Source organism: Castor canadensis, chromosome 9 (genome assembly GCF_047511655.1).
Source record: "Castor canadensis chromosome 9, mCasCan1.hap1v2, whole genome shotgun sequence".
Lineage (NCBI taxonomy): Eukaryota > Metazoa > Chordata > Mammalia > Rodentia > Castoridae > Castor > Castor canadensis.
In genome coordinates, this window is record NC_133394.1 from 22286089 (window position 1) to 22303912 (window position 17824).

The 17824-nt window shown below is 41.9% G+C and overlaps 1 protein-coding gene across 4 annotated transcripts in view; it reads left to right on the forward strand.

Moving 5' to 3' along the window:
* The first annotated feature begins 1433 nt into the window (after positions 1-1433).
* Herc3 (HECT and RLD domain containing E3 ubiquitin protein ligase 3) overlaps positions 1434-17824 on the forward strand; it is a 162493-nt gene continuing 146102 nt past the window's right edge. For all 4 annotated transcript variants that reach the window (XR_012435616.1, XM_074041346.1, XM_020174608.2 and 1 more), the window contains exons 1-3: positions 1434-1558; positions 3765-3821; positions 15496-15750. Coding sequence is in view for 3 of the 4 variants with exons in the window: in XM_074041346.1 (XP_073897447.1) it covers positions 15525-15750 (226 nt within the window). In the remaining variant the exon portion in view is untranslated. The remainder of the gene's footprint in view (positions 1559-3764; positions 3822-15495; positions 15751-17824) is intronic.

The window sequence follows — 17824 nt, forward strand, 5'->3', positions numbered from 1 at the left end:
GCTTATAGTATCTTAGTTGGTTATTTAGACATCACTCCTACCCCACCTTCAGGCTTGACTCTTTGATAACCAGCTTCGCATTTTACATGAAAACATTTGAGCCATCATAGGCCTGAGATATCAACCCAAATGCTGATTGATTATAAACCTCAGATTTGACACATGAAAATACAATCTCACTCACTGTTCTCAAGTACCCTCCTTACCCCTCTTTGGGCATCTCCCCAGTTCTTTTTGGTGATACCATGTCTAAATTAGGATTATTATTATTTTTTAGTATTGGGGATTGAACCCAGGCCCTGGCTCATGCAAGCCTCCATCACTTGAGTCCCAGGGCCTTGTCTTAGAGGTGTTTCACATTTTGTCTGATTTCATACACAACATGTTTCCTCCTCAGAATACACTTCACCACTGAGCCATGTCCCCTGCTGTCACGAAAACTTTTTCCTCCTTGGTCAATCTCTTGGGTTCTCAGAGCAGATGACTACAGACCTGAGGTGATTTGAATGGCATTAGGAAGAACTGTCCTGGTTCAAATGCCAGGTTATAGAAATTCTTCCACTGGGAGAACCATTCCTTGGGGTTCAAGCGGTACTCCCCCAGCGTTCTGCGTTTCTAATGCAAGGAGGGCAGACACATAAGTCACCTTTGCCAGAATGTGTTCTGCAGGAGATTATCTGTGGATCAGACAAGGGATTCTGAAAGCACTTGGGGAGGAGGTGCCAGGGAAGGGGAGGAGGACAAATATGTACATATTTTTGGGCCACACGGTGCCTTTCAGATTATTACTTAAGATGCCAGGCTCAGTGACTTCTTTTCATTGCTTCCTGGAACCCTCATTTCTTCTGCAGCACCGTTCTCTTCTCCAATCCACAACTCTCCAGAAGGGCGCGGGCAGCGCCGGCCGCTGCAGTTGACCTCTTTCCCGCCTCTCCCACCGCGCAGCCCCGCAGCTAGCACCCCCCGGGCTTGGGCTCTGCACTTCCTCCAGTCCTCCAAACGCGAGCAAAACAGAAGCCTCCTGCACTCACCTTCAATTGTCACCCTCTACCTTCCCCCCGCCCCCTCCCAGGGGCTTTTGGTCACTTCTGCATAAATAATAAGAACAAGAGTCCAAAACCCAAAAAGAAACCAAGCGGCGATCTTCTCTTTGCTTCCCTATCAGTGAAAAGCAATCTAATTTGGGCCGAACGCTCAGTGCCTTCCAGGCCGGTCTTGGCTCGTATGTCAGCGATGATGTCCCCCTCGCCCGGCTCGCGGGTCCTGTCACCTCCAGCAGCCCGCGCCTCCCTCTTGCGCTTGGGCCTCTCCCCGCCTCCCTCCCGCGGCCCCCACCGCCCCGCCTCCGCCCGTGCCGCCGCGGCAGTCATTGGTCCGTGCCCACACCCAAGGCGCGCCTATTGGTCGGGTGAAGTGTCATTCCCCCAGCGCATTCCGCCGCCCGCAGGCTTGCGGAGAAACTTCCTTATTATTGTGACGCCGAAAACCCAGGAACCCCGAGCCCGGCCGGCGGGGCTGTGACAGCGGAATCCCAGGCTGCGGTTCGGGGGCGGCCGAGGTACGCGGGGCGGGGGCCGGGATCCGGGGAGGAGGGCACCGCCGAGCTGCAGCGCGCGGCCACCGCGTTCCGCCCTGCGAGGCTGTCGGCGCGCGAGGTCCCCCAGAACGGAGGGGCGGCTGCGGCTCCTCCCGCGCCTCGGGGGCTGCAGGGCGCCTCTTGTCGCGGCCGGGGCCACTGGTCCGGGGGGCCCCTCGGGGGTGGGGACCTCGCGCGCGTCCTGTTGGCACTCTGGCGGGGGGTCGCCCCCTTGCCAAAGAGCCCCGCGGCGGGCAGGGCTGGCCAAGCCATCAAAATGGGAGCGCCCCCGCCGCCCGAAGCCCGAGAGGAATTGCGGTGCAGAAAGTCCGAAGGAGGCTCCCCTGCGTCCTCCTCTCTGCCCCAGTTTAAATGTGGGGCGTCGGGGACCTCCTGGCAGCGAGGGGCGCGGGCGCTGGCACGCCTGACGCGAGCCGGGGAGGCCTGGGCGTTTTCGGGGAACCTCGGTGGCTCCAGGAGTTTGCGCTGAGGACGTGGGGACCGCGTCCGCGATGACAGCTCGGGCGCCGCCCACCTGGGGAAGGCCGGGCCCGCCAGGCCCGCATCCGACCTCGGGGCGGGATGAGGGGACACGTGTGCGCGTGTGTGTGTGCAGACACGTAAGTGCGCGGACGGCTGGGGACAGCGGGACCTTGCCGTTTGGGAACGTGTGCATGGGCCACCAGGACAGCCAGACCGGGAAAGGCAAGTGTAACCTGAAACACAAGAGCCGGGAGAGCCCCGAGCTCCTGCAAGCGTGCACTGCAAGTTGCAGCTTGGCCTCCCGGGAATAAGCACTTGAACTTCACTGTGCACTTTGCTGTTTCTGTTTTCTGATTACATTTTACTTTAGATTTCAAAGCAGCCCCGCTAGGAAGTACCCTCAATTCATAGCTAAGCCTTCCAGGATTTTGCTTGGATTCATCACACACCGAGTGCTTTTGGGAAAAGACTATTCAAAGAGTTCTCTTCCATTTTTATGTGCCTTCTGGCTCATTCCACAAATAGGAAGCTATTTCTAGAACCTTTCATTTGATGATTTGATAACATCAAGTGAGGCTGATTTTTAACTGTAGACTGGGGAGAAAGAAAAGTGAAATAAAATGAGATTTAACAGCGTGGTGAAATTCAGTGACTACAGCAAGAGGGCATCGTGGTTTAGTAGGCAGATTGCTGTGATGCTCGCTTTTTCTGTATTTTTCTTTATTCTGTGGGAGGAGAGAGTGGCATTATGAATAAGAAAAGAAAAATAGATGTAAAGTAGATGAATTCCACACTGAATCATTGAAGCTAGGAACTTTCTGAAGAAGGCATAATGCGGGAATCAAGGTTAGAAACCTTGGCAAAACTCCTTTGGGATGAAGAAAAAGCACTGCAGTTCTTCAACATCTAGTTCTATTTATTCAGTGAGTAGTTGGTGTTTCATTTTTGAAAGAAAGAAGCAGAATTCCAAATGTTCGAAATGGTGTGGTTTAAGCCGGTGGTTATACCATTTCATTCTGAGGAACAGAATGAAATTTAAGATTTGCATAGCCAATTAAAATATTTTTTATGCATAAGGAAAGTAGTACCTTTGAGACATAAGATAATTTTGCATCAGTTTCAGAAATAAAAGTAATATTCTCCAAATTGAATGAGGTTTTCTACATGAAAAGAAGGTAGAAGTACTTATGATGCTAGTATCTGAAAACCTCACAGGACCTTTTGAGAGGCTTGAGGTGCCTTTTGTCCCTTCTTGTTTTGCATGATAGAGGATGTGGTAATACAGAGAGAGGAAAGGAGAAAGTCTTCATAACAATTGTGGCAAAAAAGCCATAATGTGAGTCGTACATGGAAAAACAAAGAAAACTGACAAAATGGAATTATTTTCCAAAAGTTTCTCTTTCTAACCAAGATAGGAGATTTTTAAATAACACTATTTTTACTATTGCCTATAAAATGGCAGGAATTTTATAAGGTGGTGTCTATGGCTGTTGTTCATGGTTAGAGATGATTACCATTTTCAAAGTTTGTTTGAGGTTATCTTAACCAAACTCCAGTCTTGAGATACTGTGTTTAGAGAATATTTGAATTTGAATAATTAAAGATATTATTTTCAGCAATTTACCTCACTCTCTCTCTCACTTTCTTTGATAACATGAAAGCATTTTGCAGAGTTGTGTACTAATGAATATTCTTTAACTTGCAGCTCTCCAAGGTGAAGTGTTTCGGGCTTCTAGTTCAGATGCCAAGTGTGTGATCTGTGGTGAGTTACTTAATTTCTTTGAACCTCAGTTTTCTCATGTTGTAAATGGAGATAATATCTAATTTACAGAACTGATAAAGAGGATAAAGAAGATTATGTGAAGGACTCAGGCTACTGTAGCTGCCAACAGGGACCCAAACAAATATTAACGTCTTCCTGTTATGAGTTAGTGAAGAGAACAAGGTGAGCCCTGGATGTAGGGACCTGGCTTCTAGTCTTTGGGTCAACCACTTCCTTCTTAGGGATCCACAGTTCCTTGGTGCCTGAAGGCCTCAGCTGCCATTAAAATGAGTCTTTGCCCAGAGATTGGATAGGAAGGATTTCTTTTTTTGGTGGTATGGGATTTGAACTCAGGGCCTCTACCTCTTGAGCCACTCTGCCAGCTGCAGAATGGTCTTTTAAGGCCTCTTTAGTAATATGATCCCCTTGATGATATAATTCTGCTTCCTTTAGACATTTACAGCATGCAGTAATAATACTTGCTGATGGCAGGGGCTTGTGATCCTGAGTAAGTGAACTAGTGTTATCGTAAGTTGGGTGAACATGGAGGAAAGTCTGGCTATTTCGGTTACCCTCTGGCTAACGTAGGTTTCAGTTGCATATAAGTATCACCAGTGATTTAGCTAATGTGAGCTCACCTTCGTGTACAACTTCATCTTTAAACTTGTGTTTTCACAATTAGAGAAAGGGTGTGACTTCTGTGGCCTGGCTTCCTTTTGATTGAGAGTCTCGTAGAGGAGAATTGAGTTCTGCCTTTGACTTAGTAAGTTTCCATTTCAGCTTCTTATTTACATGTTCTTGGGCAAGTGATATAATCTTACTAATCTTGAGGGTTCTAAAGTGGTTATGCCAATTTACACTCCCACCAGCTGTGTATAATGAGTTCTGGCTGTTCTATATCCTTGATTTAACATAGGGTAAATTAAATAATCTAAAGTTTTTAGCATAGATCCAACAATGGTAGGTAGGCTTGCAGTCACAGTAAACAGTACTTTTTTTTTTTGGTTCAGAAAGTATTTATTGGGCCCCTGCTCTGTGACAGATACTAGACTCTAGGGATAGAGAAATGAACAAAAGAGTATCAGTCTTTCCTTCACGGAGTGTCCATGAATAGCTAGAATTTCATTCTGTCAGTTCTAGCATGCTAGTCAGTGTGTGTATGGCTTGGGGATGGAATTTAGCACAAGTGCTCTACCACTGAGCTACACTCCAGCCCATGCTGGTGACAGGAATTCACACTGTCAAAGGCATTCTACTGTAGATGTGGTAATATGTGGTAAGGGAAGGGTGCATTGTAGCAGGGAAGAAATACAGTATTATTTTTTGTTACTGCATCAGGGATCGTTAGCCATTGTGGAAAACAAAACTGTTTACAAAGTGAGATTGTGGCAATTCGGGTTTTCTTAGATTGGGGGTTCAGTTCACTAGGCACCTCTCAGGTCTCTCTTTGCTCCTGTGCTCTGCTGAGAACAGGAGACACAGAGATGAGTAAAACCTAGTTCCTCCCCCAGAAGCTTCAGTCTGTGCATGAAGAGACATGAAGAGGGCGTTGGGGAAGGAGATGCAGGATGCACTAATACTGAGTCAACAGTGCTTCTCAGTTTTAATTGTGAAGTATTTCTAGGCATAAGATCATGTGTGGTGGACAGAAGCAGAACATCAGTCCTGCACTGACACTCCTCCCTCTCTGCTCCTTCCAGATTGTTCCCTCCATCCCTGCTGACTCCATAATCATCACCTTTTCTTCTGTGTTAATGATTATTTTTTGCTTTTCTTTATACTTTTACCAACACTAATATATTCATTTCCAAACAACATATTTGTCTTATTGTGTTTAAAAATGCATCATAATCTGAATTTTCTGTGCTCAAAACCATTTTTAAGATTTGACTATACTCATAGATGGGCATACTTATTTTTCACTGCTGTGCAACATTGTATTTTATGTATGTTCCGCAGTTTGTTTTCTTATTGGTGAACATTTGGGTCTTTTTTTTTGTGTGTGGTGGTACTGGCTTGAATTTAGAGCATGTACTTGTGAGACAGGCGCTATACATTGACCCACGCCTTCAGTCCTTTTCGTTCTGGTTATTTTGTTGATAGGGTCTTGATTTTTTGTTCAAGCTCGCCTGGACCATTAATCCTCCTAATTTACACTTCCCACCATAGCTGTATGACAGGTGTGCGCTACCACACCCAGCTTTTTTCCATTGAGATGGGCCTCAGAAACATTTTTGTCTGGGCTGGCCTAGAACTGCAGCTCTCTAGATCTCAGTTTCCTGTGTAGCTTGGTTTGACAGGTGGTGCAGCACCACACCCAGCTATTGATTGAGATGGGGTCTAGTGAAGTTTTTGTGCAGGCTGGTCTCAAACCATGGCCCCTCCTTATCTCAGCCTCTCAAGTAGCTAGGATTATAGGTATGAGCCAAGGTGCCTGGCTGTGTGTGTGTGTGTGTGTGTGTGTGTGTGTGTGTGTGTGTGTGTGTAGGGAGGGTCATGCTGTATAGCCTTGAATCCACTATGTGTGTGTGTGTGTGTGTGTGTGTGTGTGTGTGTGTGTGTAGGGAGGGTCATGCTGTATAGCCTTGAATCCACTATGTAGTTTAGGCTGTCCCTGAACTGGCTACCACGTGGACAGTGCAGATGTACAGCATTTCCATCTTTGTAATAAGTCCCAAGTTTTCAGCTTCTCCAGCCCTCAGCAAGTGCAGACGCAGCATAGATTCTTTTATTTGTTTTTGTGTTTTTGAGACAGGTTCCAGGCTGGCCTAGAACTTGGTATGTAGTTTGGGCTGGCTCTGAACTTGCCATCCTGTAGTCTCTGAGTGCTGGGATTATAGGTATGCACCATCGTTCCTGGTGTAGCCATAGATTTGTAATGAGATGGAAATGCTGGTTGTAGGCCCAGAGGTAAAATTGCTGTGCTATGTGGGATTCACATCTCCATCTGCATTGGATAACGTCAACTTGTTTTCCAAAGTCGTCATGCCAGTTCACACACACTCTCATTAGCTGTGTGTAAGAGTTCTGGCATTGTCAGACTTTTCAATTCCTGCCAGGCTGGCTCTCTGTCTTTGAAGGAGGCCCACAGTAGATTTTTCTTTTAGCTTCACTAGGTAGTGAAGAAGGCATATATACAGGAGGACGATCATGGAGAGGCAGGAAGTGTTTGCTGTGATGGCTGAAAGGGTCAGAGGATTCAAGTCCAGCTGAGGTGAAGCAGAGGGAGGAAATGGCAGAAAATGGACTCACATTGTTGAGAACTTCTATGATATAAATGTCACTTCTGCTGGTAGTAAAAGTTTTGACAATAAAGCCTGCATTAGAATGAATGTTGTTACTGGAGTTAGTTCTGCATTTGAGCTCTGGTTCCAGATTTATTTAATGCTTGGATTTGGGGAGTACTTGCAGAGTACCCAAGTCCTGCACATTGCCTGTTCCTGCTGTTGAAAAAGACCCCTCCACATATATCATTTAGGTATTTGCTTCTAAGCTTATCTGAAAGGAAGCTTATCCATATTTTAAATGAGATTAGAAGTCCTGCCTGAAAGTTATTTAGGTCTCAATGACTTACAGAGGAGTCAGAGTGGGTTTGTTAGGCTGTGGCATGCATTCACTGACTATAAAACAAAGTTTAGTGATTGAAGGTTGTCTTTTGACATTCAGTTCACTAGCACTGGTAAAAAGAGATTTATCTACCCATTCCCCCACTCCTGTCCGCTCCAGGATTTAAAAGAAAATGCACACAAAGAGTGTTCTTCTGGCAACCTCAGATCCCCTTCCCCATAGTTCTGGCAGGTGGTGGAAGTGTAGCTTTGCTGTGGTGCCGATTTGGTGGAACACAGCAGTGCTATTCTCAGTGAAGGGAAAGCCATGACAATCCCAGCCTCTTTAGATGCTGTCCTGTCTGCTGAGGCCTCAGAGTTGGGGGAGATGGCTACAGCAGCTGACATTCATTGGTCACTTACTACTACGTGCCAACCAAGCTAAGCACTTCTTACATTCAGTGTCCCCTTCATTGTCACAGTGTCCTATGGCTCTCCTCTCCATTTTATTGAAAAGAACTAGGCTTAGGGTTGTTAGACTTCTTCCTCCAGGTTTTCCAGCCACCATGTGGTTGAGTCAGACCTGGAACTTAAGTCCTTTTGACTGTTAAGAGTATCCTGAATCTTTTACCAGGAATAGATCAGGAGAAGGACTGAGGAAAGTACTAGATGTGACACAGAGGGATCGTTGTCCCTTGAAAGCTATCCCTCTGATTATCTTGTGATAGGGAAATAAGAGGCAGGAAGCGGAGGGGCTGAGACTCAGGAGTGGGACAGTTGAGAGGAGTGTAGGAGCAGGGAGTGTCAGTGAGTGTGGAAAACTGGGTGGGAGAGGCCAGGAGATCAAAATGCCCAGTGATTAGAGCATTGTTGAATGAGACCTGTAAGCTCAGGGGCAGCAGCACTGCCAGATTTAGGGTCTCAATTGGGGTATACTTTTAAGTGAAAGTTGAATTAATGGCTGGCTTCTTTTCAGTGCACTGAATGTCTCACCTGAAAGCTAGATGATTGTGTTTCCTGATGTCATTTGGCAGATCATTAAGATGACCTAATCTATATTTCCAGTTAGGATTATAATCCATTCATAGAGATACATCGTGTTTGTGGTTGCTATTTAATTCTCTTGGTAAGCACATTTTATTTGACTGAAGATTACTTTAAGTCAGGCAGGGAGGATTTTTGAAGTTTCCTTGAGCAATTGTTCTTTTTATTATCTTTTTTTCATAAATTGTTTCTATTAGTCAGGGATGAGGCTGTGCCTCAGGCTGCTCATCTGGGATCGTACTTGCCAGAGCACTCAGAGTTCAGCTGACTCTCAAGGGCTGACTCATGCTAAACAAACTCATGAAAGACAATAGACCCGGGATGCCAAATTAATCATAAGAAGGAGAGATGCCAAGTAGGCTGGTCATTGTGTTTTGTCCCTCTAGTAGGATCTTCCCTGGACACCAAGTTATTTTAGGTTGCTTGTTAATCGTGGAACCTAAGCAAGACAAGTGGCTGCATGAATTTAATTGAGTAGTTTCTAGAGCCTGATCCAACCCTCTTTACTATTGGGAAATAATTACATAGCAGATCAGAAACCCAGGTTGACTGATCAGGGTACTCAATCTTTCTAGACAGTGCTGGAGATGACTTGGAGAGTCTGACTCTTTGGCCATCCATTTTTAGGCTCCTTACTGTAGCACAGTGGTAAAAGTATAGCATCTGGGTTTAAATCCTAGTTGTCTGCCATTGCCTGGTTGTGTGATTGATCAAGTCACTTCAATACTCTCTGTCTCATTGCCTTTGTCTTCATTTTATTTATTTTACCTTATTTGTTAATTAGAGATGATAGTATCTATGTTATAGAAGATTAAATGAGTCAATACCTATGAAGCAGACCCAAAGTAAGCTCAATTTAAGTCTTACTTGCTGTTTTTCTTAGTAATAATTATGAATATTATCGGTTAGGAGTTTCTTTTATTGCAAGTGAAAGAAACTCAAGTCCAACATACTTAAATAAAAAAGTTATATATATATATATATTTGCATTTATATTTATATGTATAAATTCTCATTATTTGCAGTAGTTAGGTTCCATAAAGTGACTAAGAATACCACATAAGTGACTATAGAGCCATCACTTCTGGGCAGATACAGTAATAATACCACATAAGACTAAGAATACCACATAAGTGACTATAGAGCCATCACTTCTGGGCAGATACAGTAATAGTTTCCTATAAGCCACATTTTGTCAATATATAACCTTGTTTTATGTTTGCTTCTGTTTAGACACCTTATTTAGTCTTTATTACTTTCAAATAATTGTATATATTTTTAAATAATGAAACACTATTTGAGAAAGGTTTAACTGTTTTTGACTCTGGGTAATGTGACAGTAAAGTTTCTGGCTTTCAGCATCATGTCAGTGCTGTCCACCATGCTTTTTTTTTTTTGGTCATCATCTCATGAGTCCACCTCTAGAGCTGCTTTTCCATCTTTTCTATAGCTTCATTGTGCAGTATATCTAGATGTTAATTTGGTACTTTCTGGGTGGCTTCATGTATAGGTGGGTGGATTTCCTCCTCATTTTTGGTTGATTCATTAATGTTGAACTCACAGCCATCAGTGCATATCTTTTGTATGAATAAAACTTCCCTTACACACATATTATATGTGTGTAATAAGGCACAGCCTTCTTGCACCTAGGAACACTAAGTAGCACTTCAGCTCTATTTTTGTAGGGCATTTTAAACAACAAAATCTCCAACAGAAAAGCACACCCAAAAAATTTAAAGATGTGACATTAAAGAAGTTGTAAAAGACTGTGAGAACTGAAGGCAGAACTTTGACTTGTTTGACTTCTGCCAGCAGTGGGTATGTAGGATGACTCAAAATTTTAGTCTTTTTGTACATGTGACTGAAAGAGCATTCCAAGTATTGATTTTGGGGTTACAAATAAATTTCTGGGAGTAGGAAATTCATATATATGGAATCCACCAATAATTGAGATCAGCTGCAATTGGAATGAATAAACGTGGTGCTGCTGGCACTAGGCAAGAGGAGGTTGAAGCCTCATTCAACATCACCGGGCCTCTTTGTCTCTTGACCGAAATGGTCACTTGATAATATCTTACAGATATCTTCCCTAGCCCAGGGAAGATACCTTCCTGCAGTCTCAGTTATCTTTCAGAAGCAAAAGGTAGCCTTCCAGCAGAGCTCCATGGATCTTAACTGGGGAAGGACTCTGGCCCACCTGGGAATGTGATTCAATCCCTTCACCAATCATTACAGCTTAAGGGTGACATTTTCTGATTAGCGTGGTGTGGTCATGTATTGTGCCTTAGGAATGACATTCTCTGTCCTGGTGTGAGTGATCTGGCTTAGGGGTGACATTTTCTGATTAGGCTGGCCAGGGACATGTCCACCCTGTTCAATAGGGGAGTGGAGTTTACAACTTGATAAAGAGGAACTTGGGAAGAGAGTTTGTCAGAAAAAAACTAATAGATACTACAAACTTCAGGATTTAAAAAAGAAAACAAAACTAATCTTCATTGCTTAGAAAGAAGGACCACATTAGGATGCAGCTTTCTTTTACAGTATATGTATTTTAGGTTAGTATAGGGTAGAATGTTTCAGTTAAACAGGAAGTTAAATTTGTGAGATTTATTGCACAGCATGGTGACTCTAGTCAATATACCATGTTGTATTCAGTCAGCCCTTCATATCCATGGGTTCCATCATTTGCAGAGTTGAACCAACCATGGATAGAAAATATTGGAAGAACAAAATTGTGTCTGTGCTGAATATGTACACACCTTTTTTTCTTGTCATTATTCCCTAAACAATACAGAATAACAAGTTATTTACATAGCATTTACATTGCATTAAGTATATACTTAAGTAATGTAGAAATTATTGAAATTATATGGAAGGGCTTAGGTTATCTACAAATATTATATTATTTTATATAATGGATTTGAGAATCTGTGAATTTTGGTATCCTAGTATGTGTGTTGGGGGTTCCTGGATCCAATCCATTCCAGATACTAAAGGGTGAGTATTTTTTAAAATTGCTGAGAAATTAAAATTCTAATGTTTTTACTGTAAAAAATGATAAGTATATCATATACATATCTATAGATACAGATATATATACATTGCACTCCATAATAGGTACCATTATTGTCAGTCAAAAGTTTTAAATGTGTTTTAGTCATAGTGTTTTTCCCTTCTCTATAAATTTTTTTTATTGATGAATGGTATTCCATTGTTTGAATATATTACAATCTGTTTATCTTTGTTCCTCCCAGTGGACATTTGTGTTGTTGCCATTTTTGTTCAGTACAAATAAACCTACTGTGAGCTTTGTTTACAGATTGTATAGACATACAGTAATTCTTTTTATTATTATTATTATTTTGGTGGTACTGGGAGTTGGACTCAGGGCCTTGTATTTTCTAGGCAGGTTCTGTATTGCTTGAACCACTCCACTAGCTCTTTTTGCATGGGTTATTTTTGAGATAAGGGTCTTGCTTTTTGCCTGGGCTGGTTTGGACTGTGATCCTATTTGTGCTTCCCAGTGTAGATGGGATGACAGGCTTGGGCTAGCCTAGAACTTTGACACTTTCCTCTCTGCCTGCCTTCTGAGTAGCTAGGATTATAGGCAGTCTGACTTCTTGATACTATATTTTTGGACACATTATTTATACTTGACTAATCCTATAGCTACCTAATCTCATTTATTATCTCTTAATTCTGACTGGTTTCACTCTCAGAGGGCAATTTATTTTCATGTTTTCAGGACATTTTGTATTCTATACTGACTACAATTTACTTGTGCGTTACAGTGTTGTAGTTGACACCATGATAAATCTATCATGGTGGCAATTTAGCCCTGTGAGTACTTGTGGATATTAGTGTCAGGCTCATATGTATAGCCTGGTTTAGCTACCTCCCTCCAGCTGTGTGACCTTGGGCATGCTTCTTAATATCTCTGAATCTTGTTTTATCTTAAAATAAGCCTAAAAATAGTACTAATGGTGCAGGGTTGTTGTAAAGATGAAATAAGATGATACAAAATGCATATTAGCACAATAACTGGGGTGTAGTGGAGTATGATGTTGTTTATTTAACTGTTGGGTAGAGATAAGACAATTGTGAAACATTAAAATGAAGAAAGGAATTAGTGTGGGTAACAACAATTAAGCAAGTTGGGAAAATTAAATTATGATTAGATTATGTGATCTTATCCTTGAACCATCACCATTTCCATTTGAACTTTTCAGCTTCCCCCATTTGCAATTCATCCAAAGAATTATATGTATGTATTTATGTAATATGTATATATATTATGTATGTATATGTATATTATATATATTTTTGGTGGGACTGGAGTTTGAACTCTGAGCTTCACACTTGCAAAGCAGGTGCTTTACCACTTGAGCCACATCTCAAGTCCATTTTGCTCTGGTTATTTTGCAGGTAGGGTCTAGTGAACTATTTGTCTGGGCTGGCCTCAAACCTCGAACCATGATCTTAGCCTCCCAAGTGGCTAGGGTTACAGGCTTGAGCTCTGGTGCCCAGCAAAAGAATAACACTTAAGCTTAATACTTTCTTAGTCTAGAATCTGGACAAAAAATTAAACTCTTGGAACAAAGCAGCACTTTCTGATTAAGACAGTAGATTAATTCAGTTTTATGTTTTTGTGTCCTTCCTGAAAGCCTCAAACATTCAGAGAGTTAAGTCAGACTTACCATAGCACAGCTGAGATATTAAGTTGTATATTCAAATATATTCAGTGGCACTAAGTTGAGGACAAAGTATGGATTTGTTGTTAAGTAGGGATGAAAGAATTAACTTTATGCTGTAATCTTCAATTGTAGCTGAGTTTACACAGGAAGGACTCTTTTCTATCTCCTTTGTACCTTTATACTCATAGAAATTAGTGAAAAATTTCTCATAGATTGGCTGATAAATTTGGCTTTGATATGTTCTGGCTAGTACTATAATTCAAAGTATGACTTTTCCATTTCCATTAGAATCCATCCTATCCTTGGCCAAAGATTGGGTAAGACACCTCTACGTTCTTGCCTGAACAGCCTGATACTTTCCTCTAGAACCTGAAACTGGGATTCTCAGTGTGGTGCAAACAACAGCTTTAAAAAGTATAGTTAGAAAAGTATGTTCAATGTTATAATTAAAATTTATATTCAGAAATTGAAATCTAATCTGAATGTGCCTAAGACCAATCTTCTGCCCTATTTCCTTTAGTATCCAATATAGTGACTTAAGCCCAAGACCATTTTGATTAGAGGTTTAGTGTCTCCCCAAAATTCTGAGAATTCCTGAGGGGAGAAGGATGTTTTTCTTCTATCATGGCTTGCCCAAAGTTCTTTCTGTGCACGGAATCTTCAGTCTGTATGAGGGACTCCATGGGTTTTTATTTTGTCCCAAGATTCTTTTGATTTCAGTGCTGCTGGTAAAATGCTGTTATTGTGAGGGTATCATATCTCTGATGGAAAGTTTGAGATTCTGAGAAGTAATTCTAGGACAGGCAACAACTTCAAACTGGATGTTAGATATCACTGTTTTCAAAATTCACTAGTCCTTCTCTACCGTAGAGAATCTAATTTGGTTATCTTCCAAACTTGCAGTCTTTTTACATTTCAAGCCCCCCCCCCCCCCCCCCCTGCCGCCGCAAAGAACAGGAGCAGTCACTTTCCATTTCCTCCCTTCCTCCAGCCCTAGGCAACTACTGGATTATTTTGCCGTTTTCTGGACATTTCATTTAATGTAATCAGACAACATGTGGTCTTTCATGTAGCACAGTCTTTTCACTGTTTGTCCATGTTGTGGCCAAATAATAATTGAAAGGACATATGGAATTTCATTTATCACTTGATGGCCATTTTGCTTATTTGCACCTTTTAATATTGTGACTCTTACTGCTAATGAACACTTATGCACAACTTCTTGGTGGACATATTGTTGCAATTCCCTTGAGTATGTACTTGGTGAAATTGCTGGACCTGTGGAAACTCTGTGCTTTAACCTTTTGAGGAACTGCTACATGGTTTTCTAAAGCTGCAGCACTATTTTACATTTCTTTCATCAATAAAGAGGACTCTAGTGTGTCCACATCCTCACCAACACTTGTTATTAACTGACCATACCAGTGGGTGGGAGCTAGTAGGAAGAGATGGCGTTTTGTTTTTGTTTGTATGAAAAAGAAGCATGTATTTTTAAAAGCTTTTGAAACTTTAGACTACTGTCAGCAGTAACCAATCAGCCTGGCTCATTACCTGCTAAATAGAAGATACCTGTGTCATTCTGCCGTCTCTCTTGAAGGAAGTTCGAGCTGGTGGAGAGTTAGGTTATAAAGGTATAGAGAGAAAGCTCCCAGTTAAGGCAGGATGGTAGCCATGTCAGAGGGATGTAGGCTGATGGTCACTGGAATGAGTCCAACCTATCTCAGGTAGGAAATGAAGCTTTATTCAAATGTGGATGATGGGTAAGAGAAGAAAACTTTTTCTCCCATTTTTCAATTTTTTTTTGTCAAGTGGTGAAGTACTATTAACTAAGCTGACCAAGTAAGGTTACCTAAAGGAGTTAATTGGTTCAAATATTTTTCTAAAAATCAAATAAGCAGAAAATACAAATGAAAGAAGTATTGAGAAAAGATAAGGTGAAGTCCTGAGAAATTTAAAAACTGTTACTACCTTAATGGTTTGCCAAATGTTTCAGCTAGTCTGTTGTAGGCAGGACTCTCAAACCATATTCTCTGTGTTCATTCATTCAAATTTTGTTTATAATTATTATTTTCAACTCTTACTAAAATATAAAACAGCACCTTTACAACTTAAAATACTTTTAGCAATATTAATGTGTTTTACTTAGAGATGCAAGATAAAGGAGGGAGTTGTTTTAAATATTGACTAATTGGGGATAGAGCTCCATAGTAGAACACTTGTCTAGTATGACAAGAGTCAGGGTTCAATCCCCGCACCACATAAAATGCAAATAAACAATAGTTGCTGTGCAAAAAGAAAAAATGGTTATATTACTTACTGACTTTCTGATCAGTAATTTTAAAAATTTCTTAAAACTGTTTTTTTCTTTGTTTCCCCCAAACTCTCTTCTAGGCTACATGACTCCCTGAAAGATAAGAACAATGTTATGTTGGGGATATTGGTCCCTGGGCCAACCAGGTATCAGCACCAACCTGCAAGGAATTGTGGCTGAGCCACAGGTGTGTGGATTCATATCGGACAGGAGTGTCAAGGAAGTGGCCTGTGGGGGAAACCACTCTGTGTTCCTGCTGGAGGACGGAGAGGTCTACACGTGTGGTTTGAACACCAAGGGACAGCTGGGCCATGAGAGAGAAGGGAACAAGCCAGGTGAGTGCATCTCGTTACCTGGATTATGAGGGGAAATGGAATGGCTGGCAGATGGCAGTGGCTGGCTTTTCTCACCAAGGGTTTATCTTTCAGGGAGGCTCCTGTTCTTTGGAGCAGTGCAGGGCTCCCTACTGTTTGGAACTGTTGTGTCTAATTCCAGCCTTCTGGTGGAAGAACAGACGTCTCTTTCATCTTATTTTGTCACACATGTAATATCAGTTATCAGTGAAGGAGAGGTGATGAGTTAGTTGATTTCTCCAGTAGTTGAAAGCTAAACTATTAAAACAGTTTTGTGAACAGCTAATCCTCATACAATCAATATGAGAAGTTTTTCTCCTTAATTATCTATTCATGCTTTGCTTCTGTCATGTGCCATTGTAAAGTGTTTGGTGTGAGCACAGTGCTGTGTTTTGTGACTAGAAAGATGAATGATAAGATAGCTCCAGTCATCCTCCCATGGCAAATGTTGTCATGGAAGTCTGGGTGTGGCAAGTGGACAAATGCTGGGAGTGAAGGATGGAGAGACGAGATTCAGCCTGCTGTGAGTAGGAAGAATGAGCAGGATCTTGGCACAAGCGTGTGTGTGTGAGAAAGAGGATGTGACTGCATGCTGAGTACACCCAGTGGTGTGGCTGTAGAGGAGCAGCACCTGGTCTGAGCATGCTGACTAGGGTACTGGGACTGGTAATAGAGGTTGGTTGGAGAGGATAAAGTGGAAAGGTAGGGGTCTCCTTAAATTTAGTGTTTTGTATTTATTCATGATCGATGCTATGTGTATTTAAAGTCTGTTGGTTTGAATTTTCCCTGCTTTATTTTTTAAAGAATCTAAGTTTGATTTTGAGTATAGCATGGATTTGTGAGATACTCTCAGTAGTGATATTGTTTAAATGAGTCTCTTTTGGTGAGAAATAATAGGGTGTTAAATTGTGCCCATGATTTATCACGTTTGTGACATTTTCTTTGTTACCTGCTGTCCTTTTCATTCAGCCCAGATCAAATCTAGACACCGAAGCTCCATGAAGAAGTTTAGATGGGTGTGGTGTTGCCTGTCTGAAATCTCAGCACTCAGGAGGCTGAGGCAAGTGGATCAGAAGTTCAAAGCTGGCCTGGACTATCTAGCCTGTGTAAAAACAAAACTAACCAAACAACAAAAAAGTTCAGTCTTTTTTAGATGGTTTTACTCATGTGTGTTCACTTAGGCAAGTAAACTTGGTATCAGGATGAGCTAATTTTCTTCTGTGACACTGTCTCCCTCTCATTTACTATCTCCCATAGTAAGTGACTGTGTGCCACAGTTTCCCTGTCCAAATGACAGTATTAGTTTGTAACTTACTTTTTATGTTAGTTATTGGAAAAAGGCCCTCACAGTTTGTCATAAGCAAAATGACAGTGTGTGAAGTGTGCTTAGTGATCTCCCATTTCCTCCCTCTCTGCCCCAGGTTCCCTCTCTGAGATGCGCACTAGGTCTGCTCACTTGCAGCAATACCATGGGTTTTCCTAGACTGTAGGCCCTAACTCTTGGGCTTTCAAGGAGAGGGTTTGTAAAATCATCAGCTGACAAATACCCTTCCATGTATAGTGTGCCTTAAACTGCAGATTTTCAAATGATCCTGCTTTTCACTAAAAATCAGATAAGAGAGCCACCAATTCATAAATCAGTAAACTCTATGTATTCTATGTTTTATCCATGATTATAATATAAAAGTATAATGTACAAGTACCACAAAGGTGACATGAAGATTTTTGACTTTTACAAATTATCATCTGGAAAATATTAAAAAGGAAAGTCTTCTTTCTCCTCATGTTAAACCTCACTTTTCTCACGTTAAGCTCCTAAATGTGCCCTGTTTCCCTAGGTGAGAGCCAGTGTCAAACAATGGGCCTACAGAGGGGTTGGTGGCAGGTCACAACCCAACAGCTTGCTCTGAATCACTCAGGTAGAACTCAGAGATCCTTTGGCCACTTCACTTCAGTGATTCTTGAAGGATTTGTGCTCAACCTGGCCAGCCTTTGAAGGGAATATTTTGGGAACTGGGAGATCTTTTCTTACTCCTAGAGGTGGCAGACTCCTAGA